Source organism: Pomacea canaliculata, linkage group LG9 (assembly GCF_003073045.1).
Source record: "Pomacea canaliculata isolate SZHN2017 linkage group LG9, ASM307304v1, whole genome shotgun sequence".
NCBI lineage: Eukaryota > Metazoa > Mollusca > Gastropoda > Architaenioglossa > Ampullariidae > Pomacea > Pomacea canaliculata.
The window spans coordinates 4,434,703-4,458,299 of NC_037598.1; the positions used below are offsets into that span (position 1 = coordinate 4,434,703).

General features: G+C 41.4%; 4 protein-coding genes across 9 annotated transcripts; 2 read left to right on the forward strand and 2 right to left on the reverse strand.

Annotated features, from left to right (window-relative positions):
- Window positions 1-1,571: 1,571 nt before the first annotated feature.
- Window positions 1,572-8,876, forward strand: LOC112571889. Of its 5 annotated transcripts, none has more exons than XM_025251247.1 (12): window positions 1,572-1,731; window positions 2,106-2,343; window positions 2,711-2,746; window positions 3,033-3,292; window positions 3,636-3,789; window positions 4,286-4,430; window positions 4,891-5,146; window positions 5,629-5,730; window positions 6,043-6,199; window positions 6,584-6,755; window positions 7,176-7,323; window positions 7,581-8,876. In XM_025251247.1, exons 2-12 carry the CDS (start codon window positions 2,114-2,116, stop codon window positions 8,027-8,029), a joined length of 2,109 nt encoding a protein of 702 aa, XP_025107032.1. In that variant the 5' UTR covers window positions 1,572-1,731; window positions 2,106-2,113; the 3' UTR covers window positions 8,030-8,876. The 5 variants fall into 5 exon arrangements, with proteins under 5 accessions (XP_025107032.1, XP_025107029.1, XP_025107030.1 ...); XM_025251244.1 differs by having other exon boundaries at window positions 1,573-1,731; window positions 2,022-2,343; XM_025251245.1 differs by having other exon boundaries at window positions 1,573-1,731; window positions 2,022-2,343; window positions 3,054-3,292.
- LOC112571888 lies at window positions 8,701-16,438 on the reverse strand. Its single transcript, XM_025251243.1, has 9 exons — window positions 15,919-16,438; window positions 13,681-13,714; window positions 13,135-13,308; window positions 12,680-12,801; window positions 12,348-12,486; window positions 11,637-11,863; window positions 11,319-11,454; window positions 10,613-10,951; window positions 8,701-10,416 (listed from the first exon to the last, which is right to left on the reverse strand). Exons 1-9 carry the CDS (start codon window positions 16,030-16,032, stop codon window positions 9,317-9,319), a joined length of 2,385 nt encoding a protein of 794 aa, XP_025107028.1. The 5' UTR covers window positions 16,033-16,438; the 3' UTR covers window positions 8,701-9,316.
- Window positions 16,439-16,649: 211 nt separating this feature from the next.
- Window positions 16,650-18,949, reverse strand: LOC112571890 (protein rolling stone-like). Of its 2 annotated transcripts, none has more exons than XM_025251249.1 (4): window positions 18,539-18,949; window positions 18,098-18,320; window positions 17,624-17,728; window positions 16,650-17,257 (listed from the first exon to the last, which is right to left on the reverse strand). In XM_025251249.1, exons 1-4 carry the CDS (start codon window positions 18,656-18,658, stop codon window positions 16,863-16,865), a joined length of 843 nt encoding a protein of 280 aa, XP_025107034.1. In that variant the 5' UTR covers window positions 18,659-18,949; the 3' UTR covers window positions 16,650-16,862. The 2 variants fall into 2 exon arrangements, with proteins under 2 accessions (XP_025107034.1, XP_025107035.1); XM_025251250.1 differs by having other exon boundaries at window positions 18,098-18,229; window positions 18,539-18,677.
- A 633-nt stretch (window positions 18,950-19,582) lies between these two features.
- On the forward strand, window positions 19,583-23,342 carry LOC112571891. The gene is made up of 3 exons (XM_025251251.1): window positions 19,583-19,862; window positions 20,565-20,754; window positions 21,259-23,342. Exons 1-3 carry the CDS (start codon window positions 19,603-19,605, stop codon window positions 22,429-22,431), a joined length of 1,623 nt encoding a protein of 540 aa, XP_025107036.1. The 5' UTR covers window positions 19,583-19,602; the 3' UTR covers window positions 22,432-23,342.
- The last annotated feature ends 255 nt before the right edge of the window (window positions 23,343-23,597 follow it).

The window sequence follows — 23,597 nt, forward strand, 5'->3', positions numbered from 1 at the left end:
AAAAGAAGCAGGAAATGTGGATATTGTTCAAAACAAGGTACAACGTATACACGCTTAACATATTTTTTTTTAAATATGCTTTGTGAACGTTTGTTTTAAATTGGAACAATACACGCATAATTCAATATCCTAGGCACGCACACATTTACACACAGAAGTACATGCACACACACACGAACACAAAAGCACACACATACTGCATTTAACCGACCTTCCCACTACTTCACGCCATCAACATTGATTTTGCGACCAATCCCTTTATTTGTAATCGATAGCAAATGATTGTCCTTCATTCCTTAGGGAGCGTTTGAAAAATCACAGTTTGGTGATAAGTATATTAGAAAGGAAGTACAATGTTATCAGACTATCCGCTCTTCTTTAAAAATAGTAGTTTTCTCAAATATCGTTTTCAGCTTGTTTAAAGTTTAGACACTGAGTATTTTCTGGTTGTAAAGACACAGATGTACATTCCTACAGGTGTGGTTTCGAATGGTGCCCGTTAATAAAGGATTTACTCATTCATCAATTTGGGGGAGAACTTAGTCTTGTCTAAGTCGAGATAAGGTAGCGGGGGTCGCACACACACACACACACACACACACACACACACACACACACACACACACACACACACACACACACACACACACACACACACACACACACACACAGATACACACACCCATACACACCTCCACACATGCCAGGAATGAACGAGAGATTAGGACTGGCGAGGGATTTCAATTACATCCTTCTGTCGTATGCGGCGTCATCAGTGTGCTGTTAATTAACCCTGGATCATTGATCAATACGACCGACATGACCGTTTTCATAACAGTTGTGGCTTGCTGCAGAAAAAAATCAGCGATTAACCACTTGTTTAAGCTGATAAAGTCCTCTCATTATTCCTGTTGCATGAAGCAAGCTCATCAACGCACATACAAAATAAATTTAACAAACAAACTAATTAAAAAGTTTACATAACTGAACAAACCTAGTTTAATAAACTACAATAAAACATTCGAAGTTTGATGACTAACAGTTTTGTTGGTATCCTGACATATCCTGAGTAAAGTATTCCTGCAGTTCATATTTTCTTACGTGGTCAACATAGAGATATTTGGGGCCACATTAAAGTATAAAGAAAACCAATCATTTATTCTGCGAACATGAAACAAAACCAACTAGGTTGGGATAAAGACGGCGTTCCGGTTGAGCAATTGACTGAGCTCTCAACTGATTCCTAAACCACAAATGACCTAAGTAAACATCATTTACCAAAATCAACAAATATCATAATAAAGTGATTTACTTCAAAACAAAACCCACGCAACTCCTAACCCTCTCGCCCAGCCGGAGGGTTTATCTACCCCCAAAATCATTTATTCTCGGCGATGTTCAGTCGTTGACGACAGTTGTGACAGTTGCGCCGTTCCCAAAGATCATAAACGATTGCCATGTCATGACACAACAGTCAGTGCCACGAGATGTACAGTGTATTGATTATCGAAGGTCACATCGACGGTCGGCGTCATCGCTGTACTCCACATGTTTCCAAATGATTCTCACCGCACTCAGTCGATACCCCGAGCTTTGCATCTGGTGAGCCAGCCTCCAGTTCATAGCGAGTTTCAACTAATGCAGAACAAAGGGCAATAGTTCACACACCTTTGTGTTTCCCAAGACTTCATACCAGACTTTAAACGCTTCCTCGACGAGGGCGTTAAAGTGGTGAGTACAGGTTTACTAATTACTCGTTTTACGGGATCTTTCCAACGTTAATTAAATGCTAACTGCCATCTGTTGACAGAGCATAAGTGGTACCATGTTATAATTTTGTGATTTTTTTAACAGAATAAAAATCTTAATTTTAATTTCTGTTAATAAAAGGCCACTCGTTGTTTTGCCAGAGTTTGATCCGTAATTCTAATAGCTTCTCTCTTTACATGGCTCCTAAGCTTAATTAGACACCAATCTATCGACCTAACTGCCTCTCTACCCATCTGTTTCTCGATGAGCAGCTGTGATGATAGAAAGAAAACTTCAAAAAACACCCTCTTCTCCTGATAATGTCCAGTACAGTCGTATCCTGCATGTCGTTGTAGTGACCACCATGAGGGTTCATCTGAGAGGAGTGGTCATTTCGGTGGGTGTGTTGCTGTCACTGGTGGTGATGGTAGCAGTCTTCAACGCTTACGATTCCTCCAGTTCGTCTCAAGTTCGCGGCCGACAGCCTGGCCGGTCTGGAGGAAGAATGGCATTGAGAGCAGCAGACGACAGTTCAGATGCTGCTGCCAGTGGATCGAGAGCCAAGAAATCTGCCGCCCCTCGAGCACGAAGCAGGTCAGCGCTTTATTTAATAAATTTCAAGCAAATCATTCATTCATTCATTCAGTTGAATTCTATTTATAAAAAAATTCCAGTAAAACGTGCTTACAATATTTGAATACACTCAGAAAAGTGCGTTCCTTTTTATGGACAATTCTCTTCATAAACCTCTAAGCTAACATTTCTAAAAGTATTATGCTTGCTCTCATCATCAGGCGATGAAATCAGATTTAAAGAGCTACTAAAGGAAAATTGCTCTTCTTTCGCTAGTCTAGGACAAAGAAGATGAAGTCTTAGGTCAAGGAAGGTTCGAACTGGGAGTAAATATATGGCTTTTCTTGTGGGCTAATGGAACATCGGACCTTTTAAATTATTTTTTCAGATCCCCTGACGGAGATGCGGTTGTCCCGTCTGAAAAGTAAATTTCAGCTTTACTCTGTAGTGCAGTTTCAGATTACCTGCCTATAGCTCATCAAAGTAGTTTTTATTTATCGTTTAAACATTTAAAAATCGTTAAAAAATAATTGCTTAGAGAAATTACTCCTGTTGACCCGACAGACTAGGTTGTAAATTGGTTTATATCTATTGCTACAATTCCAGACATAGCTTTGACAATATCTGTCAAATATTCTTTACTTTGGGAGTAGTTAACGTAAAGGGATCACGTGTCACGAGAGCGGCCCAATGTCATTGGTTGTTTGCAGTAAAATTTCTCCTCGAAGCAGTGCTCGCCTCGGTCCCTCGGGAAGAACACCCGGAATGGCGTCCAGAGGCGGAGGTGGTCCAGCCAGACCTGGAATGGCGTCGAGGGGAGACAATCTTGATAGACCTGCAATGGGGGCAAGGGGCGCCAACTCTGCCAGAGGTGGAGCTGCAGGCGGTGCCGGAGCCAGATTTGGGTCACGGAATGAAGAGACGTCTGACACCTTAGCCGCCAGACCTCGGGGAGGGTCCAGACAAGTTGGTATGGATTGGTTAGAACTGGTGTTCTAATTCACTCAACAGTTTGTGAAAAAAATGTCATATTCGTGGAAGCCACTAGAACCTGGAACTTTCTTCAACTATATCTCATCACCGATATATCTCAGTAAATTAGAAACATGAATGTCACGAGAGAGAGAGAGAGAGAGAGAGAGAGAGAGAGAGAGAGAGAGAGAGAGATGAGATTACCTCCCTTTTCAATTATAACTCTCTCTATATATATATATTTAAAATCGAGTATGGTTGATTTCAATTTTTTACAAATATAAATTGCACTTCGCTGCAACAGAAGGAAAAGCTGAGATGATGCATTGGCTCTGCTCTAGAGAGAATGGATCAAGATGAAGCAGTGGGGACAACAACAGCGTCTAAGCCAGCCAGGGGCAAAGCCAGGGGCGGATCACCGAATTCGAAGGGAAGTAAGCGTCAAGCAAACGAGGAGACTGTGCCAGCTGCAGAAACGTCTGGAAAATCACGCCAGTATGGACAGTGTGTGTGTGTGTGTGTGTGTGTGTGTTTTTGTTTGTTTGTTTGTTTGTTTGTTTGTTTGTTTGTTTGGTTGGTTGGTTGGTTGGTTGGTTGGTTGGTTGGTTGGTTGGTTGGTTGGTTGGTTGGTTGGTTGGTTGGTTGGTTGGTTGGTTGGTTGGTTGTGTTTGTTAATCATACGCACTTAAACGTAGATTGTTGCTCAGCTGTTTATAGAATTTGACGATGTCTCGAACAAACATCAATTACACACCTGTGTACCATCAGGAATTCCAAAAGGTCGCTTCACGCAATACTCATTTTTTTCATAGTTGAAAGTTCTTTCAGATTTGTAGAAACCTCTCCAGTCTACTTGATACTTCTTTTCCCATATACATACAAATATTTCCTACATTCTGTTTTCAAAAGTTCAGCAGCAAATCTTAGTAGACAGACAATAGCACCCTGGCATTTCTCAGGGAACGTGTTACACCCAATTATTTCTGTGCAGACCCAAGTACCCAGAATGGTGGGAAGCATCGTATCCCCGTTCAGCTGTCAACGGACTGGAAGAAACTTTTGTGGGCGACGGGCCCCTCTTCCCCGAGTGTGCCACCACCCAGACCGTTCTCAAACTCGAGCGTTTTGGATTTGTGGTAGGCCTTAGAAGCTAACAGTCTCAGTATTTAAGTATCTAGATGAATCTCTTTTATAAAAATAATAAACAAACTGCTGAAGACCATACTGATTGTGCTGATGATCTTTATTGATGCATTTCACGATTAAAGACAGCCTTTTGCAGAAATGTTTTGACAACACACTATGGTTGCCTAATATTCCCTGTGAATATCTTTGATTTACTACAGTGTTTTACTAATTAATGCGGCTTCATTTGTATGTAGAATAAAAAAAATGACCTGACTGGAGACAGGGTGGGTAAAACTGCTCTTTTATTAACAGGCAAAGACTAAAGGTATCATGACAGCTATAATGGCCAAACTGAATAATTTTCGTGTTATTGAATTCGTGTGCTCAGCAAACTTTATCCAGTTATTAAAAATCTTTGTGTATCTATAAACTAACTTTCTTTGGTATTTGTGTGGCATTGTGTAATAGGAACCGCCGAACTACATGACTAACAGCAAGAACCCTTGCTGGTTTGAAAACATCGGGAAGAAAGACCTGCTGCGCTGCGTCCCGTACTTCTACATCGCGGGTGTGGCCGAGTGCGGGACCTCTGACCTCATGACCCGACTCCTGATGCACCCTAACGTCATGCGGGGCTCGGAGAAGGCTTATCATTGGTGGGACCGATTGCGATATGGAGCCAGTGCCACGCTCCGTTTCACTCGTGAACACAAGCGGACCGAGAGTGAGTTTCCCTGGAAGGTGGAGAAAAGAAAGGCGGATGTCGCTAGACTTTCTACCTGTCCCCTTACACGTCTGCGCACTATTTTGCAGACATCGTTATTACTGGTCATTATGACGACACACGTTGTGGGAGGATGATAATAAATGGTTGTAAAAACTTTGAGGAGGATAATGACAGGTTGTGGAGTCACGTGAGGATGATGATGAGAGGACTGACAACAGTCCAGAAGAGGTAGAGGGAAGTTATCGATGCAGGTGTACAAGATTCCAACCATAATTATGGGTGTGCGTGCTTCATATTCTGACATCCTCCACTGAGATTTTTTAATTAATAGTTGATTTCGACAAAAGTATATATACAATGTAGATAAAATAAAAGAGATTTCGGTAAATCAATCATATATTGCAAATGCGCTAAATGCGATGTAGATACACATATAAATGATATTTCACTGATATTATGTGTGGAATATTTGTCCCCAGACCCCGTGTCTGTCAAAGACTACGCTCGGAATGTTGTTGGTGACAGCGGCAGGAACCTTACACGGGAGTTGCTGTATCAAGGAAAATCCCAGGCCATCTTTGGTGAGTGTGAAACAGAGGCAGATGACATTGGTATGCCCGGCATCCAGCCATTAAGAACGCTAGCCTAATTACCATTCATATGGCTGTCCAAATTACCATTACCCTTTAGTAAAATTATTGAACAAATATTGTAATTTTTTTGCATGTCTGAAAAACGAAACAATGAAAAAATAGAAAGATATTTAACTTCTAAAAGAAATTTTATTAGACTAACATGTTTTGGAAAAAAAGATTTGCTCACAATGATGAGTAGTTTGAGTTAAGACTCTATAAAACAGTTTTTTGTTTTAAAGACATCCGTCTGGTTTGCAGGTGATGCTTCACCGACCTACATGGTGGAGAACACCCAGTGGGATATCTTCGCAGGCAACGACGGCTGCCTGGAGCCGCGGATTGTTCCTGGAAGCTTCATCAAGCACATGTACCCGGACACCCGCATCATCATCATGTTAAGACAGCCAGTGTATAGGTGAGTGCTGCTCACCTGTTTGAACAGTTTGGATGTGTGACGTTCATATCTCTTTTTTTCTTTGACTAGAGAATAAAATATCATCTGTATAAGCATAAGGACACGTACACGTGTGAAAGTCTAAATATTACACCTACCTCATTTACAGGAGATAAAATTATCGTCTGCTGCTTGAAAGAAGTAACATGAAAATATGTTCTTACCATTGTGCAAAGCCTAGATTTTAATTTCCTTACGTCCACAACGTAAACCTCACGTAAACCTCACGCAGACCTTTAAATAGATAACATGTAACACTTAAAATGTTCTGCTTTGAGATTATTTGAAAATAACTAGACAAGGTGTAAAGTTCGACCATCAAAGATGTTGATGACATGTTGCCAGGCTGTACTCGCGGTTCCTGGCGCGCATCCCCAACGTGGAGGAGTTCGAGAACGCGACATCCTCGCTGTTCCACACGTTCCTCGTGCAGGCCGTGCAGAACTACATGGCGTGCTTCGCTCGCTTCTCCATCCGCCAGTGCGCCTACAACACCAGCCTCTTCATCAACTCTGTCGTACGTAGCTCCATCGCCTTCTGGAAACCTCCTTCACAGTGCAATCTTTCTGTCCAATGTCTTGACAAAATCAGATGTCCATTGCATGCGAGGATAGAAATTCGTTTCACACAGGACCAAGACTATTGACTACCCGGAATTATTTTAGTCAGAAATTGTTTTTTTTCTGTTAAGAAACCTGCTCTAGCTTATGTTTAACTTTTCCTTCCCATCCAGTCAAAAGGCAGCAAAATAAGTGTTGAAGTCCACCGTTCTCGCATGAAGATACGGTAAATTACTTACCATAACTAGGCGTTGTACTCTTTACCTTTCAAGTGTTTACTGATCATGTTTGTCTAATAATTTAGTGAGCAGTACAGTTTGCAACTTTTCAATTCCTCCGCACTCGCCTAATTTCATATGTCGGTTTGGCCTTGACAGGTTCGACTGTCGGAAGGAATGTATCCCATCTTCTTGGAAGACTGGTTAAGAATTTTCCCTCCTGAGCACTTCATGATCATTCGCTATGAAGACTATGTCCAGGATATTGAAGGCCACTTAAAAAATGTCTTTGAATTTCTTGGGCTAGGTAAGTGATTTTTTTTCTTTTCACTAAAAATTACGTTCATAATTTTTTTTTTTGCTCTGGATTCTCCTCACGAAACCTAAAAAATTCTGTTAAAGAACATTATTTTACTTCTGACTCAAACTGCATGCAAGCGGACTTAAATTTCTACAATCTTACAATTTGTAAGATTTTTCCGAAATTAAAAAATTTAGTGTATCCTGAAAAATCTCTGGGTTTACAGTTATTAGATTGCCTAAATCGTTAAATTTGATATGCAGAACCCTTGGATCACTCCATGATGCTGAAAATAGTCGAGGCACCCGTATCGCGGAAAGGTCCAACCCCAGAAGATGCCGGGTACATGCTCCAGGAATCTGTGAAAATACTGACGGACTTCTACTCGCCTTTCTTGTCCAAACTCGCTCACATGTTGAATGACAAGAAGTGGCTTTTCGAAGACGTGCCTCCTCCTCCAGTGGCGACTTATATCCAGCAGACCTATCCTCAGCAAGGGAGGGAAGCTCCTCCCGCTGTTGCTGAAACAGAAGCAAAACAGCAGGCAGATGTCCACGATGACCAAGAACAGAAGAAGGAAGCAGAAGAGGAACAACAGAAGCAGAAGAAGAAGAAACAGAACCAGGAGGACGACTCTCTAGATGACAATGTTATTAACGATGGCGAGGAAATGGAGGACGAGGAGAGTGAAGACGACAAGTTTGACGTGTGAACGTGACGTGAGTTATGGACCTTGAATGGTGCTTGGCGTTCATTTTGAATGTGTGTCAGATGCTGGACGAAAGAACAGTTTTAGAAATTGGTTATTACTGCCTAGGAATTTCATCATTTGATTGTAAAAAAAAAATCACCTTACTAAGCAAGCTGCTTGCATGGCGGAAATATCGGAAAGTTTTCTGAAATATTACCTCAGTAAATACAATAAAATACACCATAATGCAGGAGACTTGCACACAGTTAATTTTACAGAAATATCAAGAATTCCATCATCTTATTCTGAGCAAGTATAGGAACGACCATTCTGGCATAATTTTTTTGTCGAAATTCACTGGCTGAGAAATATTTTATTTTTCATGTATACAGACCAACCAAATGTCATCTAATATCGTCAAAGTGTCTTGACCCTGTGTATAAATAATAGATATCACATTTCTCAAGATTTCCTTGCTGCTACATAATGTACAGTTGCATAAAAGCATCTGTAACTTGATATATAAACTTCGTGTTTATGAACATGTTTGTATGTATAGAAGTTTATTCAAACTATTTTTCTCTAAATGAAAGAGGATTGAACTTCTTTGGTGTATGTGCCTGAGCCTGAGAGTTTGCAGACGAGGAAGAGTTCCACACGTCACCACTCGTATTACTATTTTATTATTTTAATTATTTTGAAGCTCATAGCGTTCATTCAAGCTGTGTGGTAAAGTTTCTGAGCTTTAATTGGTCATGAAATTAAGAAGGTAAACAAATTCATCTACTTGTCCATAGTTTATGGCTTGCTTGTTTGAACGAAATGTTTTTGACGAATAAAGAGGGCGTGCTGTTAGACTCACTGCAAATGAACGCTTTTCCCTCTTTTTCATGACTGAGGAGACGAGAGGAGACAAGACAAGACAAGACAAGACAAGACAAGACAAGACAAGACAAGACAAGACAAGACAAGAAGAGACAAGACAAGAAGAGACGAGACGAGACAGCAAATGAGACGGACTGAAGGACTCAGAAGAAGAGAGAGAGAGTGGCTAATGGAGCGCACTCACACACATCTTAAGAATGCACACAAACAGACACATGTAACTATGAATGAAATGATTATAAACTAACATAGTGGCCTAAAGTTTGAAGGATCGTATTTTAAATAAAGTGTCCGCAATTGTATATGACACACGATGCACAACAAGGTCAATGGAGCTTTCACGAGTCGCGAGATGACTGTACATCCTCCCCACCCCCACCACAGCTCGACACTGTCGTACTGCAGCTGTAGAAATGGAAGGTTTTACACATCCCGCCACCCGAGGCTGTAACAGTCAGGCGGGTGGATGCTTCCCTTTTCCTCCCATCCACAGCGGGCGTTCAGCGCGTGGAGAACCTCGTTCACTGACATCATCCCCATGTCCTCAAGGGATAGCTCTTCAGGGGAGATAAACGAAGGGCTGTAGTCATCGTCGAAGCCTGAATCTATTCTCTCCTCCTGGCCAGGGTCCTCAGGGGTATTCCTAGCTGAGCAGGTGTATTTTGACGAGCATCTGTGCACATCCCTGCAGGCAGCAGTCAGGTTGCCACGGAGAACAGCAACAGAACGATACAGACTCCAGCCTTCCTGGGTGCTGAGGTGATCTGCATCCACTGGAAGACCCCGGCTCTTCAAAGACACAGTACCGGGCTGAAGTTTGTGAATGTCAGCTAGAAAAGCACTGAAGTCGTTCATGAGGCGGTAAACCTTAGGAGAGTCCTTCGCTGCTTCATGGAGTTGTCTCCCTTCCATTTCCTCCGTCAATTCAGAATCGTTTCCGATCGCGTTCCAATGGCAATCTTTGTTTTCAAAGGAGATGGAACCATGACAGAGTCGTTCTAGTGGCATGATGGGGCTTTCAGATTGATTAACATGCTTTCTGGACCTCTCTGAGGACACTGAACGCCAGAACGAGGCTGCGAGAAGTCCGCTTGAAAGAAACGTCACGTTGAGGCATTTCTCGGGGCTTCGGCCTACGTCATCAAAAACTTGCGCCAACATCCGGTCAGTGAGGACGTCAGTGTCGCCTGCTGACGTTTTCCGTGCAGTCCTCCACTCCCAAAATTTCTGCTCGGTGTCAGGCGTGTGAACGAACGCCACCCAGTCGGCATTCTCGATGTGTCGGTTGACCCAGTCTTCTGGTCCCTCGCGCAGCAACTCGTCCAGATGCCAACGGTAGTAAATGACGTCACAAAAGCAGAAAACCTCCAAATATGTAGCAAGGGCGTCCGTGACGTCAATCTGACCTCTGTTTTGTGAGTGTGACACCAGAAATATGGTCGACCTGGGCAGAAGTATGGACTGGTCTGGACAGGACCGGACTGGATCATAACGAACCGGACTAGCTTGAAAATGCTGTGAACCTGTTAAAAAAATTCAAAGAGCATGTCATTCAAAATGAACAATGCAAAATTAATATTTAGAAATTAAATGCATAATATCCTGAGAAAAAATTCGATGTTTTGAATAAGATAACAAATCTGCACTAATTTTTTTCTGAAAGACCTAATGTTTAATATTTATATTTCATGGTCAAATAATAACGAATATATGATTTACCTTTATATTTCCTCTTGCGACGTAGGCAGAACGCAGTTATGGACCCTATAAGCATTAACATCACAAGCACTGCCCCAGAGACGGACAGAAATGTGATTTTCCAGCTGCTAGTGCCGGAACTCTTTTTTTTCTGAGGCGCGGAGCTGAACTTCGACTCCGAGGTAGATGGCGCAGAAGACATCCTGATGGACTCTTGCTGACGGCCTTCACTGCTGACCAACGGCTCTCTAGGGTTAACGGACTGCGACGAAGCAGCTACTAAGGAAGATGAGGAACCATGACCTGTAGTGTGGGTGTAGCAGGCGGTCGAGGACTGAGCTATGCTTGTAGGTGAAGAAACTGTAAACAAAGGTTCATTTATTCTTTCCCTCCTAGCTTCCAGTTCGTCTGTTTGACATTATTATATTAAACAACTTTTTTGAACTCAGTAAACATTCAATGCCATGCTTTTGGTTATATACTCACAATTTTTTATTTCGTAATATTCTGTTCAGTTGTTTTATATCGGGCATCAGCTTTGTAAGGTACAAGTGGTGTGCAAGGTTTTTTCTTCAAGATACTGTTTCTCTAAGTATGGGTGAATACAATTCCTTGGTTCTTGTGACACGGGTGTGCAAACATCACCAGAACGATTCAAAATTACTACATGTATAATAAAAAGTAACAAGATTCAACAGTTTTGTAAACAGATGTGAGTTTTACTTACCTCCGGCACTGAAGAGTTGAGACCGTCTTTTCTGGCAGGAGATGTAGGTACCACATATATTTCCTACATTATCAGCTTCTACGGATACCAGGTATAGCCCTGCTTCTATACTGTAGAAAGTTGTGGTGTTGTTTGGCTGTGGGAAATAGAAATTTCATGGTTACTTCTAGCTCTCCCATAAAGTCAAATATAGTCTTGTTTATAGTTTGATTAGTGACAAACAGATGATAAATAAATAAAATGAGCCAACATTCCGCACAAATATTATTCTTTGTAGTTGATTAAATATTTTCTTTCTGTCTGGTATTTCCGATTTACCTGTGGAACTGTAGCTCGAGCCTTGAGTGTGAGACCAAAGTTAACTCCACAATGTTGTCTACTGTCGCCATCGCACCGCCACAGCGCCACCGTGTACGACGCGAAACCCAGCGACGAAGATGCTGGGGCAAAGTTCACAGTCAGGTCAGGCTGTGTCGTGGCAGTTGTAGCAATGGTAATGTAGGATGTTCTCCAGTGTCTGGGTCCGCTTGTAAGAGGTGTATCTTCTAAAACCAACAGTTTGAATCAACGTTTCGCTGTAAACTGGTATAAGCAATCGCTAAACAGGGGAATGCACTTGAAAAAAAAATTTCAGACTTAATATTTCTTTCTTATTTTTGATCCTTAAATTTCTTAGGCATTTCAAATCAGATGTTCACAGATATGTCAAACAAGTGGAGGAGAACTGACAAAAGAGCATAAAAGAAGTCAAACCACGAACTTGTATCACTGGACTGCTGGCAGACGATTTTTTTTTCCAGTTAACTACTAAAACGAGGCATGAGACTACAAAGCTTCCGGTTTAGTCATATTCTTTGTTAAGGCTCGCCGAGACTAGCAGCGGATCAATTCACAAGAGGCGAAGCGTTGGTCTTGGCAGACAGACAACAATCCACCTATACACATCTTGGGTCCAACTTAAAACAAAGTAGACAGACCGACAGAAAGCGAGACAAAAGGACAAAACTCAGTAACATTCTGTAGCTGTACCCATGAAGGTGTCGTAGATGGTGACAAACGCTGTACTAGAACTCCACGGCCAGTGGGGGCAGCTGGGAATGCTCTCTACTTCCACAATCCACTGAGGTTGACTTGTTAGATTAGATATACCCAGGGGATACACAAAAGGCTGAAGTACATCCGAAAGCATGGATATTACTTTACAAATAGATCAACGTTTGTGGTTAAAACAGTTAAAAGGATCATGCATTCACAAAAATTGTTCTAACGTATTAATGCATTGTCAAACAGTTTGAAAATAATCTCGACATTTTTTTGTTTGTTAATCTTGTTGGCTTACAGGTACTCACACTCACACTTACCTCATTGTCGAGGGATTTCCCCCGCTGACGCGAGATTTCAACGAATAGACAGGTAGAATGCTGCCCTTCACCACTAGCAGAACTGACCTTTAGCCTATAACCTTTGACGAGTCTGGCCGATGCTGTGGGTCACTCAAAATTCAATCTTTGCATTGAGCCTTACACATTCAATGTAAACAACTTCTAAACAATACAGATAGTACTAACGAGAAACGACATAATGGAATCACAAATATTTTCTTGGCTCGAAAGATTTAAAGAACTACTAAAATATTACTAAAGTGGAGTCTAGCGGGAAGCAAAACATGAAAGGTGTTCATGGAAATATTCAAAACAAATATAGTCAATAGCTACAAAGATTGTTTGTCACTATGATCAGTGCATACCAGATTTTTGATGATTATAGTAAATACCCACTAAACTTTATAAACCAAAATGCTGGCATCATTACTCACTGGAAGGGGCATGCCATTTAACAGCCAGGCCGACATTACCGCCACTAGGTGGCGTGTGGCTGTTCGCTGCTTTGAAAGGCTCCACCTGCAGGTTTTCTGGACTTCCTGGCCAGGAAGCCAAAGTTCTTTCCCTTTGTTGCATCTCGTTGATTGCGCGGATCCTTGCGAAGCAGGCTATGAGCGTGAGATGTCCAAACAAATGTTTTTAAGATCAGAAGCAATAAATGACAAGGCATCATCATCAACAATCCCTACCAACAGCTGTAACCGATTTTTTGTGGGTTTTTCTTTTTTTTTTTTTTTTTTTGCGGTTCTCTGTCATTCTTTCGGTGAGGCTGATCCAAGCTTTGTAGTTGAAAGATGTTTAAAATTTTTTAACAGTACCTTAGAATGTGTAAGGATTGCTTGAAAAGAACGAAAGAAGCTCAAATTATTCCAGAATGGGGAAATGTGTTGAGCGTATATTTTTTTCCTTTTTAAAAAGGAGCTGAGCAGATGATCTATAAAGGTGCAAGCTTTAATTGCACGAGTAGTCACTATACTTACCAGAATCTTCATACAACACGCAAGAAACGGTCGTCTGCAACACAGTCAGTGGCATAACTATTTATTATTAGGTAAACAATAACAAAATATGTTTGGAAAAAATATTTAGCAACGGCACATTGTGTTCTGGTCTGTTTTCTTTTACTGAGGATTGCATCTTTCCTCTTCAAATTCATCTCATGCAGACGTGGCTATTTTTAGAAATACTTCCCTTCTGTCAGTTCATCACTACCACTTCATCACATATACATTTAATCACAAGTTAATAGAAATCCCTCACACCCACACAAGTAACCACTCACACACTTTCACATACACCTAAGTATACCTAATATAATCACTTATGTGTAGCCAGCATACACGTAATGACATGGTGTCATCACACTTCATCACATGCACCTAGTCATAAGTCACTTAATCTCACAACATGATCCTCATACCCGTTATCACACTCAAGTCATGCACCATCTCCTCCCTGTCTCCAATAAACTGGAGGTCTGTTGCCATGCGCAAGAAATATTTCATAAAAACAAGGACAGGTGGTATGCACCTGATTTCGTCTCATTATCAACATTCTACTCTGGTCACTTTTACAGTCTCGAACCACGTGCAAGGTTTTGTTCTCGTGAAATGGATCCTCGGTTAATTTTGTTGAATTGTCCAAATGCAGACTTTTGGGCTCGTGCTGTGCGATGGGAAGCGATTTCTCACTCATACGCCCTTGTAGGGTCCCCCCATCTTCCTTCTATCTCCTCTGAAGATATTTTCCCCGAGCTTAGGTTTTCATTATCTGTCTCGTTGTATTTGCCTGCCCACTATCTTCCATTTCTTCTATTCTTCCTTTCTCGTTTTATTCTGGTCTATTTGTCTTTACATCTCCCCATCCCAGTTTCATTCCTTGTCCGTTCCAGCTTTTCCCTTGTGTGCTTTTTCCTCCCCCACTCTCTTTTTCTGTCTGTCTCTCTCTCTCTTTGCATCTCTATCTATTCCTCCCTTTTGAAACCTGCCTTTCTCATAGCTGAAACAGTTTCCCTTTTTAACACTTCAAGCACTGACCGCTACTTTCGTTATCAACTTCATGTTTGCCAACCCCTTCAGACGGATTTTTTCCTGCGGTGGAAACTTTGTAGTCTCCATGCTGCCTGGAAATCGTTGGCTGCTTCACAGCGACTAACTGGTGGTGATAAGGCACAGCTTACAATTATCGTGTGCAGCTGATGATAGTCCACCTGCCAGCTGAACGATAATTACCAAACAACTAAACCTGGCTTCGTGTCTGTGGAACGTAGCACTTACAGAGTCCAGTAAATCACAATCCGGGGATTACTGGAGAACCGCCATTCCTACAGTCATCAGTAGGTCGTTGAAGAGAGAGTGAGGGATGTGTATGTGTGTGGATGTGTGTGTGTGTGGATGTGTGTCTGGATGTGTGTGTGTGTGTGTGTGTGTGTGTGTGTGTGTGTGTGTGTGTGTGTGTGTGTGTGTGTGTGTGTGTGTGTGTGTGTGGATGTGTGTGTGTGTGGATGTGTGTGTCTGGATGTGTGTGTGTGTGTGTGTTCAAACGTGCTTTTATTATCGTCCAAGGATTCAATATAAAGTGATAACATGTGTTTTCAAGAGCAAGAGCAAACACTGTCAGGGCACACCATCCATAACAGTTAAAAGCTTTGGCGTCCTTATGACTAAGCTGACAGCAGGAAGAAGATGAAAGCTGGTACCAGGTGACGATACAAAATCCTGCTATGTTTACCCAAAATAGAAAGAAACCTAGAAAATTAAAAACAAGTTGCCCAATACTATTTCATGCCATGTACACTGTCTTCTGTGATGAAGGTTTACCTTATAGTAATTAACTAGATAAGGTAAGCACATACTGAATTAGAAACCATGCAATATTTCCAGTTCTAAAATATAGCGTTCTCTTTGATCTTTGATCATCGAACGTAAGTGGTTCATTGTGTCTAGCTCATTGTTTATGGAAATCAGGGTCACAATTTTTCATTCCGAGTGCCAGTCACCTCAAACTGTGACCTACTGCTCTGAGGTCAAGTAATTAAACCACTAGGCAACTGGCTCTCTCAACTGTATCAACATCATATCACCCAAAGACAAAAGACCCTCGTTGCCTTACAATCTTAGAACGATGGTCAGAGCAAAAGAGTTAACATATCCGCCCTGCTCTTCAGTCTAGGAGGCTTGAATGAAGGCGAAAGGCGCAAGTGCTGACTACAGACTTACCGAGATGTTGCAGCCTCGTGCAGGTCCATCACCAGCACCCGCAGCGACAATGGCGAGCAGGCAGCAGACGACGTACACGTCAGCCCACAACGACATCCGCACCATCGGAGACATGTGACCGCCTGGCGGTACCTGGCACGCAATGGCGAGTTTGGGGCTGGAGCTCGTCTTTGTGCTTCGACCCGTCAGTTACCTCCCTTGATTCTGTTATCGCGAAGGTCAAAGGGCGCAGCACTTGTTGACTCTACGTCCGACAAATCCTATGGCGTCAGCGAGCTTACGCGAGTGTTGTGAGAAATTACGAAGGTGGGACGAGAAATAAAAATCTCCACTTATATTTCCCTCTGTCATTTTTTTTTTTTTTTTTTTACCACGGATTAAAAAAAAAGATTTCAAAGATATTGAGATATTGGGACTAGAAAATAAACACTACAGACTAAACATAGTCAAATACTTGGTGGTAACGCATAACACTCTAACATACAGACACCACATGTCAACATTGACACATTCTCTTTCTAACCGAGACACCACAAGTTAACATAGATACGTTACACAGAAGCCTGTTAGTTATTAACAATTTAAAAGATGCAGAAAAAGTCACACACCCACTGTTGCGTGATTACAAACTTTTCAAAAGAGAGAAAGAGAGCTTTCAATGGTGTGTGTGTGTGTGTTGTTGCGTGCGTTCGTACACACACACACACAAACAGAGAAGAGCAGATGGTAAACTGAATCGTGGTGTTTATTTATTTATTAAAGGAGATAATTATCCGAAAATTTAAAAAAAATGTATTTCTTTGTGAAATCACCAGAGTAAGTCAGCAAGTATTAAGAAGATTCACTATTGCTTATATCTGGATTACAAACAGACCTTATGTAACTGGCGCCAAGGAATTGACCAATATGAGACCAATCCACGAAGCTATTTGAGTGGACAACTTTCATCCATGAACATTCTTGCTTTTAATGGATCTCTCCACAGAGGCGTTAACTGTGCCAAGGTTGCTTATTCTGTCGTGCACCCATTTTCTAAATAAAGAGAGAGTCCACACGAGAAAATGGAGGACAGGGGAGCCACCTAGTGTCCAAGCCAGAGCCAGCTTCAAGCAGCCGCGGTCGTAGACCCAGTCAAACGGGGAGTAAGCGAATTTCTCATCTCTCTCGTTCGTGCCCTCTGCTGCCAGGAACATGGCACTTGCCATGATATACAGGCACTTCAGCCCCACCGGGTAGATGAAGTGCAGCAAGCGTATGGGCGTTGCCGTGATGGCCATGTCGATGAGGACGTAGACGGAGGTGGCCACATGAACGAGCGCGGAGGGCAACGAGATTTTACCTGGGAGACAAAGTAAGAAAGAGGTTGATTGCAACTGTCAAAGAATTCTTAATTATGAAGAGTTTTATTTATTTATTTATTGTCATTGCGTGCTGCTCTAAATTTTGTAGCATATGGTCAACGGTTCATGACCTATGTGAGCCTGGAACCCCTCCCCTATATTCACATAGTAGTTGCCCAGATAATTTATCGGAGAAAGTAAAAGCGATGAAAGGAGAGGATTTATACCTTGGTCTACTATCCCAATCAACGCTTTACCTTTTCAACAGATTCAATGTCAGAATTAAAGCTTTCTTTTGCACGGATTCTTCACTATACTGTGACCATTACATTATTTGTGATGAACATTGATAAATGTCAGTGTACCATTACAACCACAAGACAGATAAAGAATCGTCACTTCTAATGAGAGTTCTGTGGATACGGTGTACAGCAGCCACGCAAACTTCAGGTAGCAAGGTGTTCCCCCGTCTGAAATATATCGAAAGAATCATTAAGCTGCATCATGATTGAATGCCATTTATTGCTTATAAGTTTATCAGACTACAATGTATACTTGAATTACTAAGCTAAACTCAGAACAACATGGTACTTCCCAAATCTGAATAAATAACTCCTTCTAATCAGTTTTGTTTGGCGATTTTATTTCAGAATAGTGACATCAACTCCAAGGAGGCCTTTTCGATAGTATTTTCCTAATCTTGATAAATATAAAAATACAAACTGAGAATGTTTTTTGTGAGCAGCCGCTGCATTAGTCCTGTCTACATAAAGCAACTTTGAGAATGCGTTTTCTGTTATCTTTTAAAAGTTGACACTTAAGCTATCGTTGATGCCTACCGTCCGGGTGTTCGCTGAAGACGGTGTAAGTGGCGACGGCTGCCTGAACTATTGTGTTGAGGGTAAGAAGCAGGTAACCCCAGATGCTCAGGTAGAAAAACCACACCAGTGGCATCGGTGGATTTATCACAGCTTTATCAAGCACCAAATACAAAAAACAGAACACGTGGTAGAACGCCCAGACCAGCCTCCATTGCACGTACCCGGTCGGTGAGATACCCCACTGAACAGCCAATGCCAGAACATTCCATTAAAAACAACTTTGCTTAAGAAGGCAGTGCCAAAAGATTAACACAAGCAAGGCAAATATTGTGAACATTGATTGTAATTAGCACTTATGGGTTAATAAGGTCGATAATTATTAACTGGATTAAGGAATATTAATCACAACTACGGTATGTATGGAGGTTTATACGTGGTTTACAAAATGTCTATGTTTACCTGGTTCGTTGCTAACAGATGAGGTAGATGGTAGCTGAATCCGAACATTTTAAACTTAAACTCTGCTTTGATGCTGGTGTCACCGACTGAAAATCTTTCTTTATTTTTGCTCCTCTCCATCTCCGCTACTGTTGAGGTTTTGAATATCAACAAATGTTCTTCAGCAAAAACATTTAGAGTTAGACTTCATTAGACTTCCCTCCTTTATTCTTTCTTACATTGCCTGCTCAATATTAGACATCAAAAATCAACCTCCACTACTTTAGAATCTCCTCTGAGTAATCTCCTCACTGGATGAGATTATAACAATATAATGACGAATATTCATTTTAGTGAGGTATGACATCTGCCTGTGAAGTTCCAGGTATAAAACAGACTCGAGAAAATAGGGCCAACATTTTGTTTGCGACTTTTATCGAGACCAGTGACAACACGTCACATGTACGATGATGACGTAGTGACTTCTGCGTCAGTGTTAAGAGAGAAGGTGGATTAACTGTTGAAAGTTCAAAGTTCACGATAATTACTTAACATACCTGAAGAGATTTTTTTCAAGGCAATTTAATTTTACACGTGTCACTACTCATAGTAAAATTTTAATCAGTTTTAATCAAGGTAATTTTAAGGTCCTATCAGGGCATCGAAAACAGTTGTTTGTTTTAAATATTTATATATATGCACTGCAGCATCACACATTTTTTAAATTGTTATTATTTGCTTTGATGTTTAGAATCACAAAGATATTTTATAAAAATAGTTTTTTCTGTAATAAGTTTGGAATGATTGATGTTGTTACGTTTTGAAATCGAATATGTTATGAAGTAACTGAACGAAAAAGTTTAGAATTCTGTGCTATTCCTCCCGACATGATGGACAGACATGAAAACAGTTCTGCGGGGACATCACTGCTGATAAAATCTCGTTCCTATGCGAGAAAAGAAGTAGAACAGGACCACGAGACTCACACGCTGTCACGACGCAGATACAGACGTCAGTGCAGAGTGACGCCAGCAGCCTGACGTCAGATCACACGTGTCTGCGGAGTGACGTCAGACCATGCTGCTATGCGTACCAGTCGCAAGGAAAGCAGTGGTGGCGTCGTGGCTGGCAGGCCTCCTGGCACAGCACCAAGGCAAGCAGCCATGGCCGAGGGAGCAGACGGGGCGGGAAGGGCAGAAGCGGGTCGAGGTATCAGTGTGCTGCATTCGCAAGCTCTGCTCTCCCTCATGGGTGGGGAGTGTTTGCAGATACTGCGTTGCGGGATCTGCATGGAGTTTTTCAGCATCCCAATCGTGCTTCCTTGTGGCCATACATTTTGTCTTCAGTAAGTTTTTGCTCCAGAGGACTAGGACTATCGGCAAGTGTTGTCACACACACTGAAGATAGCTTCCTTTCTTTCCAATATATTCATTTTAACAATATGTATCTTGTGAGCTATATTTGTTTAGAAATGTTTGATACAGACCATGAAACAGATTTTAAAGAAATTTATCTCTAGACAAAGAAAAGTGAGCTGACCGCAGCTTACTAGAATTTGTCTGCAAAATGTAACGCAAGGGTCACCGTGTAATGATACAAAAGTCTCCGCGTAGAACTATTTTCTTTCAGGGAAAATTACTCAGCCATTTGGGTTGAAGTCTGTAAATGTTCAAGTTACCTAGAGCAGAATCACGATCGTATGTTCATAAAATCGTTCACTAAGCCCTTGATAAAAAAGTTGTGCCAACGTGTAGTGCATGAAGAAACATAAAGATAGGCAACGATGAGGATGAAGCTCAAAACACAGTAAAACACAGTGGCGACGAACAGTTAACTGGAAGTAATCAACAAAAATATCGGCAGATCTAATTAATACTAATTAGATTAATCAAGAGATTTATAAAGAGAGAGAACATATTAGGCGAGGACTGTGCTTAGTAGTGCTCACGGAAATGGTGTTTTTAATTCTCGCTTAAACTACAGAAAGACTCTTGAAAATAGTTTTGATTTTCTGCCAAGTTTATTTATTAGCAAAGTTTGTCCTCAGTTGTCTGACGGAAATGTGCAAACACGCTTCGCGGGGAGGTGTTCTCAGCCCACGGCAGGAGCTTCTGATTGGCTGTCCCAACTGCCGTGTGCAGATTTTCGCCCAACCCATTCTCGAGCGGAACGTCACGTGTAACTTTATCATTCAATCATTGGTCGAGACGCTGCGAAACAGGAGGATACCAGAAAGGGTTCGGAACTTAAATACTTTTTTAAAATTAACATGTAGTAGAGAAATCTGCTTCCTTAATTTTGAATTCTTTATCACACATGACAGTTTAATAAACACAATATGTCAATGAATTTGTATACACATGTATGGAGATATATACACACATATGGAAAAGGACATCTACCTAAATGTAATGAAAAAGATAAAGATAGTGCTTTAGCCGTTTGGGTTATCGTAGTTGTTATCATACTTATCTAGTAAACCATCTCTCTCTGTCTATTACTGTTCCTTTCCACCTGTCAAAGGTGTCAACAACTGGATCGGCTAAGGTAAAAAGGTTTTTTGCGGCTTCGGAAGCTGGTGCTTAAGCTACTGTCTGTGGTTAGATCCACATAAATGTATATATATATTTTTTTTATAAAATATTTAATCGCGTGTGTGAGAGAAAGAGAGAAGGAGAGAGATCGAGCGATGAGAAATAACAAATTATTTCCTCTAAAAGCACATTTTCATCCCTTTCCAGCACGAAATCAGCATAAACACGGAGCGCTCCCACGTGGGGCCCTGGGTGCGAACAGTGAGCCATGAAGAACTATCTGGCGTCCTGAAAGACATGGACCGCTTGGCCAGCGCCGTGTCGTCACGCTCTGTGGTGGACGATGCCTTCTTTGAGATAGAAAATCTGCGCCACGAATACCTTTCTCAACATCCCACCGGGTCAACAAGCAGCACGGCAAAACTGGATCACGGACACAACGCGTCTGTTACTTCCAACCTGCTCAGAGTACCGAACAGTTCTTCCAATGTGCACACACAAGGGACATCGGCCAAGAATCTGTGCGGTTCTGCTGTCAAAACCTACGCCTCAACCTTATATTCTTGGCCTTCGACGACGGGTTTACCGTACACATCCTCATTACAAAGCACAACTTCACAGTCCGGAAATACGTCACTTCGGGACAGGAATGGAAATAACGCTCAAATGGCAAATGGCCGAGTAATTTCCCCTGAAAGAAAGCAAGTAGTTCAACGGGGAGAGTCTCTGTCTTTAAAGGGTGACCCACTCGTTAACTCTTGCAGACAAAGTGTTGTAGCACACTACCACAGACCACTAGCGTTAGGCCTTAGTCTCGATCAACATTCTACTTCCAGACACTTGACGAAGAGAGATGAAGACACCAAATGTTTTACTTCTAACTCGTATATGGTAACAAAAAGGTACTGCGAATGTGAAAACGGGAAGTCTGGTCTTGAATATTTGTTCAAAGAAGAGGTGCACAAAAGTCGCAAAGGTTCGCCTGTTTTGACCGCACGTCCACAAGAAAGTTGGAAATCCTTTACAAAGCTGATAAAAAGTGCATACTGCTCACAAGTAAGGAAGAACAAGGATTCTGTTAAAACAAAAAATGGACACGAGCAAACACTTGAATCGTTGGGAACAGCAACTGCTCGCGGAAAACTCAAGGAAGGTGAGAAGAACACATTGCACTTTCAATCCTCTGAAAGTCCACGCGCTCTGTCCAAAGGTGGCAGGGAAGAGAGTCTTGATTCGAGAGGCACAACTGCAGGCGGTGTCTGTGGTGATCATCTGTCTAAATACAAACGGGACGAGGAGAGAGACTCTGTATCCAGTCCATATTCCACATGTTTCCCTTTTTCTGACTTCACGGTTTCCGTAGAAAGAAGTGAAAGTTGATGGTGCGTAGTGATTTGTCTATGGTTGATTTAATTCCATCCACAGCTTAGCAGACAGCAAAGATGGACACAGTCCAGAACAAACATTGCGGACCCAAACTCCATACGCAAATTCACAGGAAAAAACATATTCGTGAAGGAAAAGTCTAAAGGGACAAACACTAGTCACTCTTTTTACAAAATCTTCCCCTCTCCACCTTTTACAATTTTCTCCCTCTCTCTTCTTGTTCGTTCATCCATGAATCTCATAAGATTTGCCTTTACTCTGGACTATTTACGTCTGTGAGTGTACCTCCCTTCACGTTTCCTATTGAATGACTGAGGCAATATTAATCCATGCTTTTCGAATATCTCAGCGTTTCTCGAACGTTCGAAATGACTATGATGTCTTAAGTTTTAACTCTGCTTCTTTGTTTCTCTCGTCTGCGTTTCTGAAATATATATATATACCTTTTTCAGACATTTCTCTTCTGTACAAAAGAAGGAAAAAAACGGAAATAGACCAGTTTAAATTGTTGTATATTGTTTGTATGAAAAGATAACTTGTTGAAGATATATATACAGTCTAATACACGTATACTTTGCTCACTCTCATGTTAGCTCTGACGGAATCTGATGGCACGGTTCACCAGAACAAGTTGTTTAATGTTTCTGTGCAAAACAGTTTTCAGAGCGAATGTGGAATATAGACTTGCTCTGTTGCCTTGTTGGTAGATATCGTTATTTTTTTTTTTTTAAATTCAGGGACTTAAACAAATTCCGTACTGATTTAGAACTCTTTCAATTTTGTTTTTGTCCGTGATAGTGATTGCCCACATACCAGTTTGTAATTTTTCCCTGGAAGATAATCAACACGTGGATAAATTTATTTTAGCTGACTGCTGGATGGCAATAAATGACTTGATTGCAAAACATTCAAAGTATGGAAGATGACGGGGGCGAAGGATGAAGCTCAGTGTCTCCATTTAAGAGATCAACACCGCCCAAAATAATAAATAGAAAAGTTTTGATTATCTAACAGAGTAATGTTGAGCACAAGTTAAAATGTGCCTTCATCCTTATCATCGTCTTCATCCTCCGTATCACTATCACAACTGTCACCATCATCTTCATCAATAGTGAAATCTGAAACACTCTAAGAATGTATAAACCGATCCAATGCCCGGT

What these genes read in the sequence shown, in the direction of transcription:
- LOC112571889 (XM_025251244.1), top strand. Translation starts at nt 2,027, where the DNA reads ATGATAGAAAGAAAACTTCAAAAAACACCCTCTTCTCCTGATAATGTC. An exon ending in TCGAGCGTTTTGGATTTGTG is followed by an intron (nt 4,431 to 4,890) that starts GTAGGCCTTAGA and finishes ATTGTGTAATAG; the next exon opens with GAACCGCCGAACTACATGAC. An exon ending in GCCTCTTCATCAACTCTGTC is followed by an intron (nt 6,756 to 7,175) that starts GTACGTAGCTCC and finishes TGGCCTTGACAG; the next exon opens with GTTCGACTGTCGGAAGGAAT.
- LOC112571888 (XM_025251243.1), bottom strand. Translation starts at nt 16,032, where the DNA reads ATGTCTCCGATGGTGCGGATGTCGTTGTGGGCTGACGTGTACGTCGTC. An exon ending in CACGAGGCTGCAACATCTCG is followed by an intron (nt 13,715 to 15,918) that starts GTAAGTCTGTAG and finishes ACTGTGTTGCAG; the next exon opens with ACGACCGTTTCTTGCGTGTT. An exon ending in TAAATGGCATGCCCCTTCCA is followed by an intron (nt 12,802 to 13,134) that starts GTGAGTAATGAT and finishes AGTGACCCACAG; the next exon opens with CATCGGCCAGACTCGTCAAA.
- LOC112571890 (XM_025251249.1), bottom strand. Translation starts at nt 18,658, where the DNA reads ATGGAGAGGAGCAAAAATAAAGAAAGATTTTCAGTCGGTGACACCAGC. An exon ending in ATCTGTTAGCAACGAACCAG is followed by an intron (nt 18,321 to 18,538) that starts GTAAACATAGAC and finishes TTGGCTGTTCAG; the next exon opens with TGGGGTATCTCACCGACCGG. An exon ending in CTTCAGCGAACACCCGGACG is followed by an intron (nt 17,729 to 18,097) that starts GTAGGCATCAAC and finishes GATATATTTCAG; the next exon opens with ACGGGGGAACACCTTGCTAC.
- LOC112571891 (XM_025251251.1), top strand. Translation starts at nt 19,603, where the DNA reads ATGCGTACCAGTCGCAAGGAAAGCAGTGGTGGCGTCGTGGCTGGCAGG. An exon ending in GGCCATACATTTTGTCTTCA is followed by an intron (nt 19,863 to 20,564) that starts GTAAGTTTTTGC and finishes GTTTGTCCTCAG; the next exon opens with TTGTCTGACGGAAATGTGCA. An exon ending in ACAGGAGGATACCAGAAAGG is followed by an intron (nt 20,755 to 21,258) that starts GTTCGGAACTTA and finishes ATCCCTTTCCAG; the next exon opens with CACGAAATCAGCATAAACAC.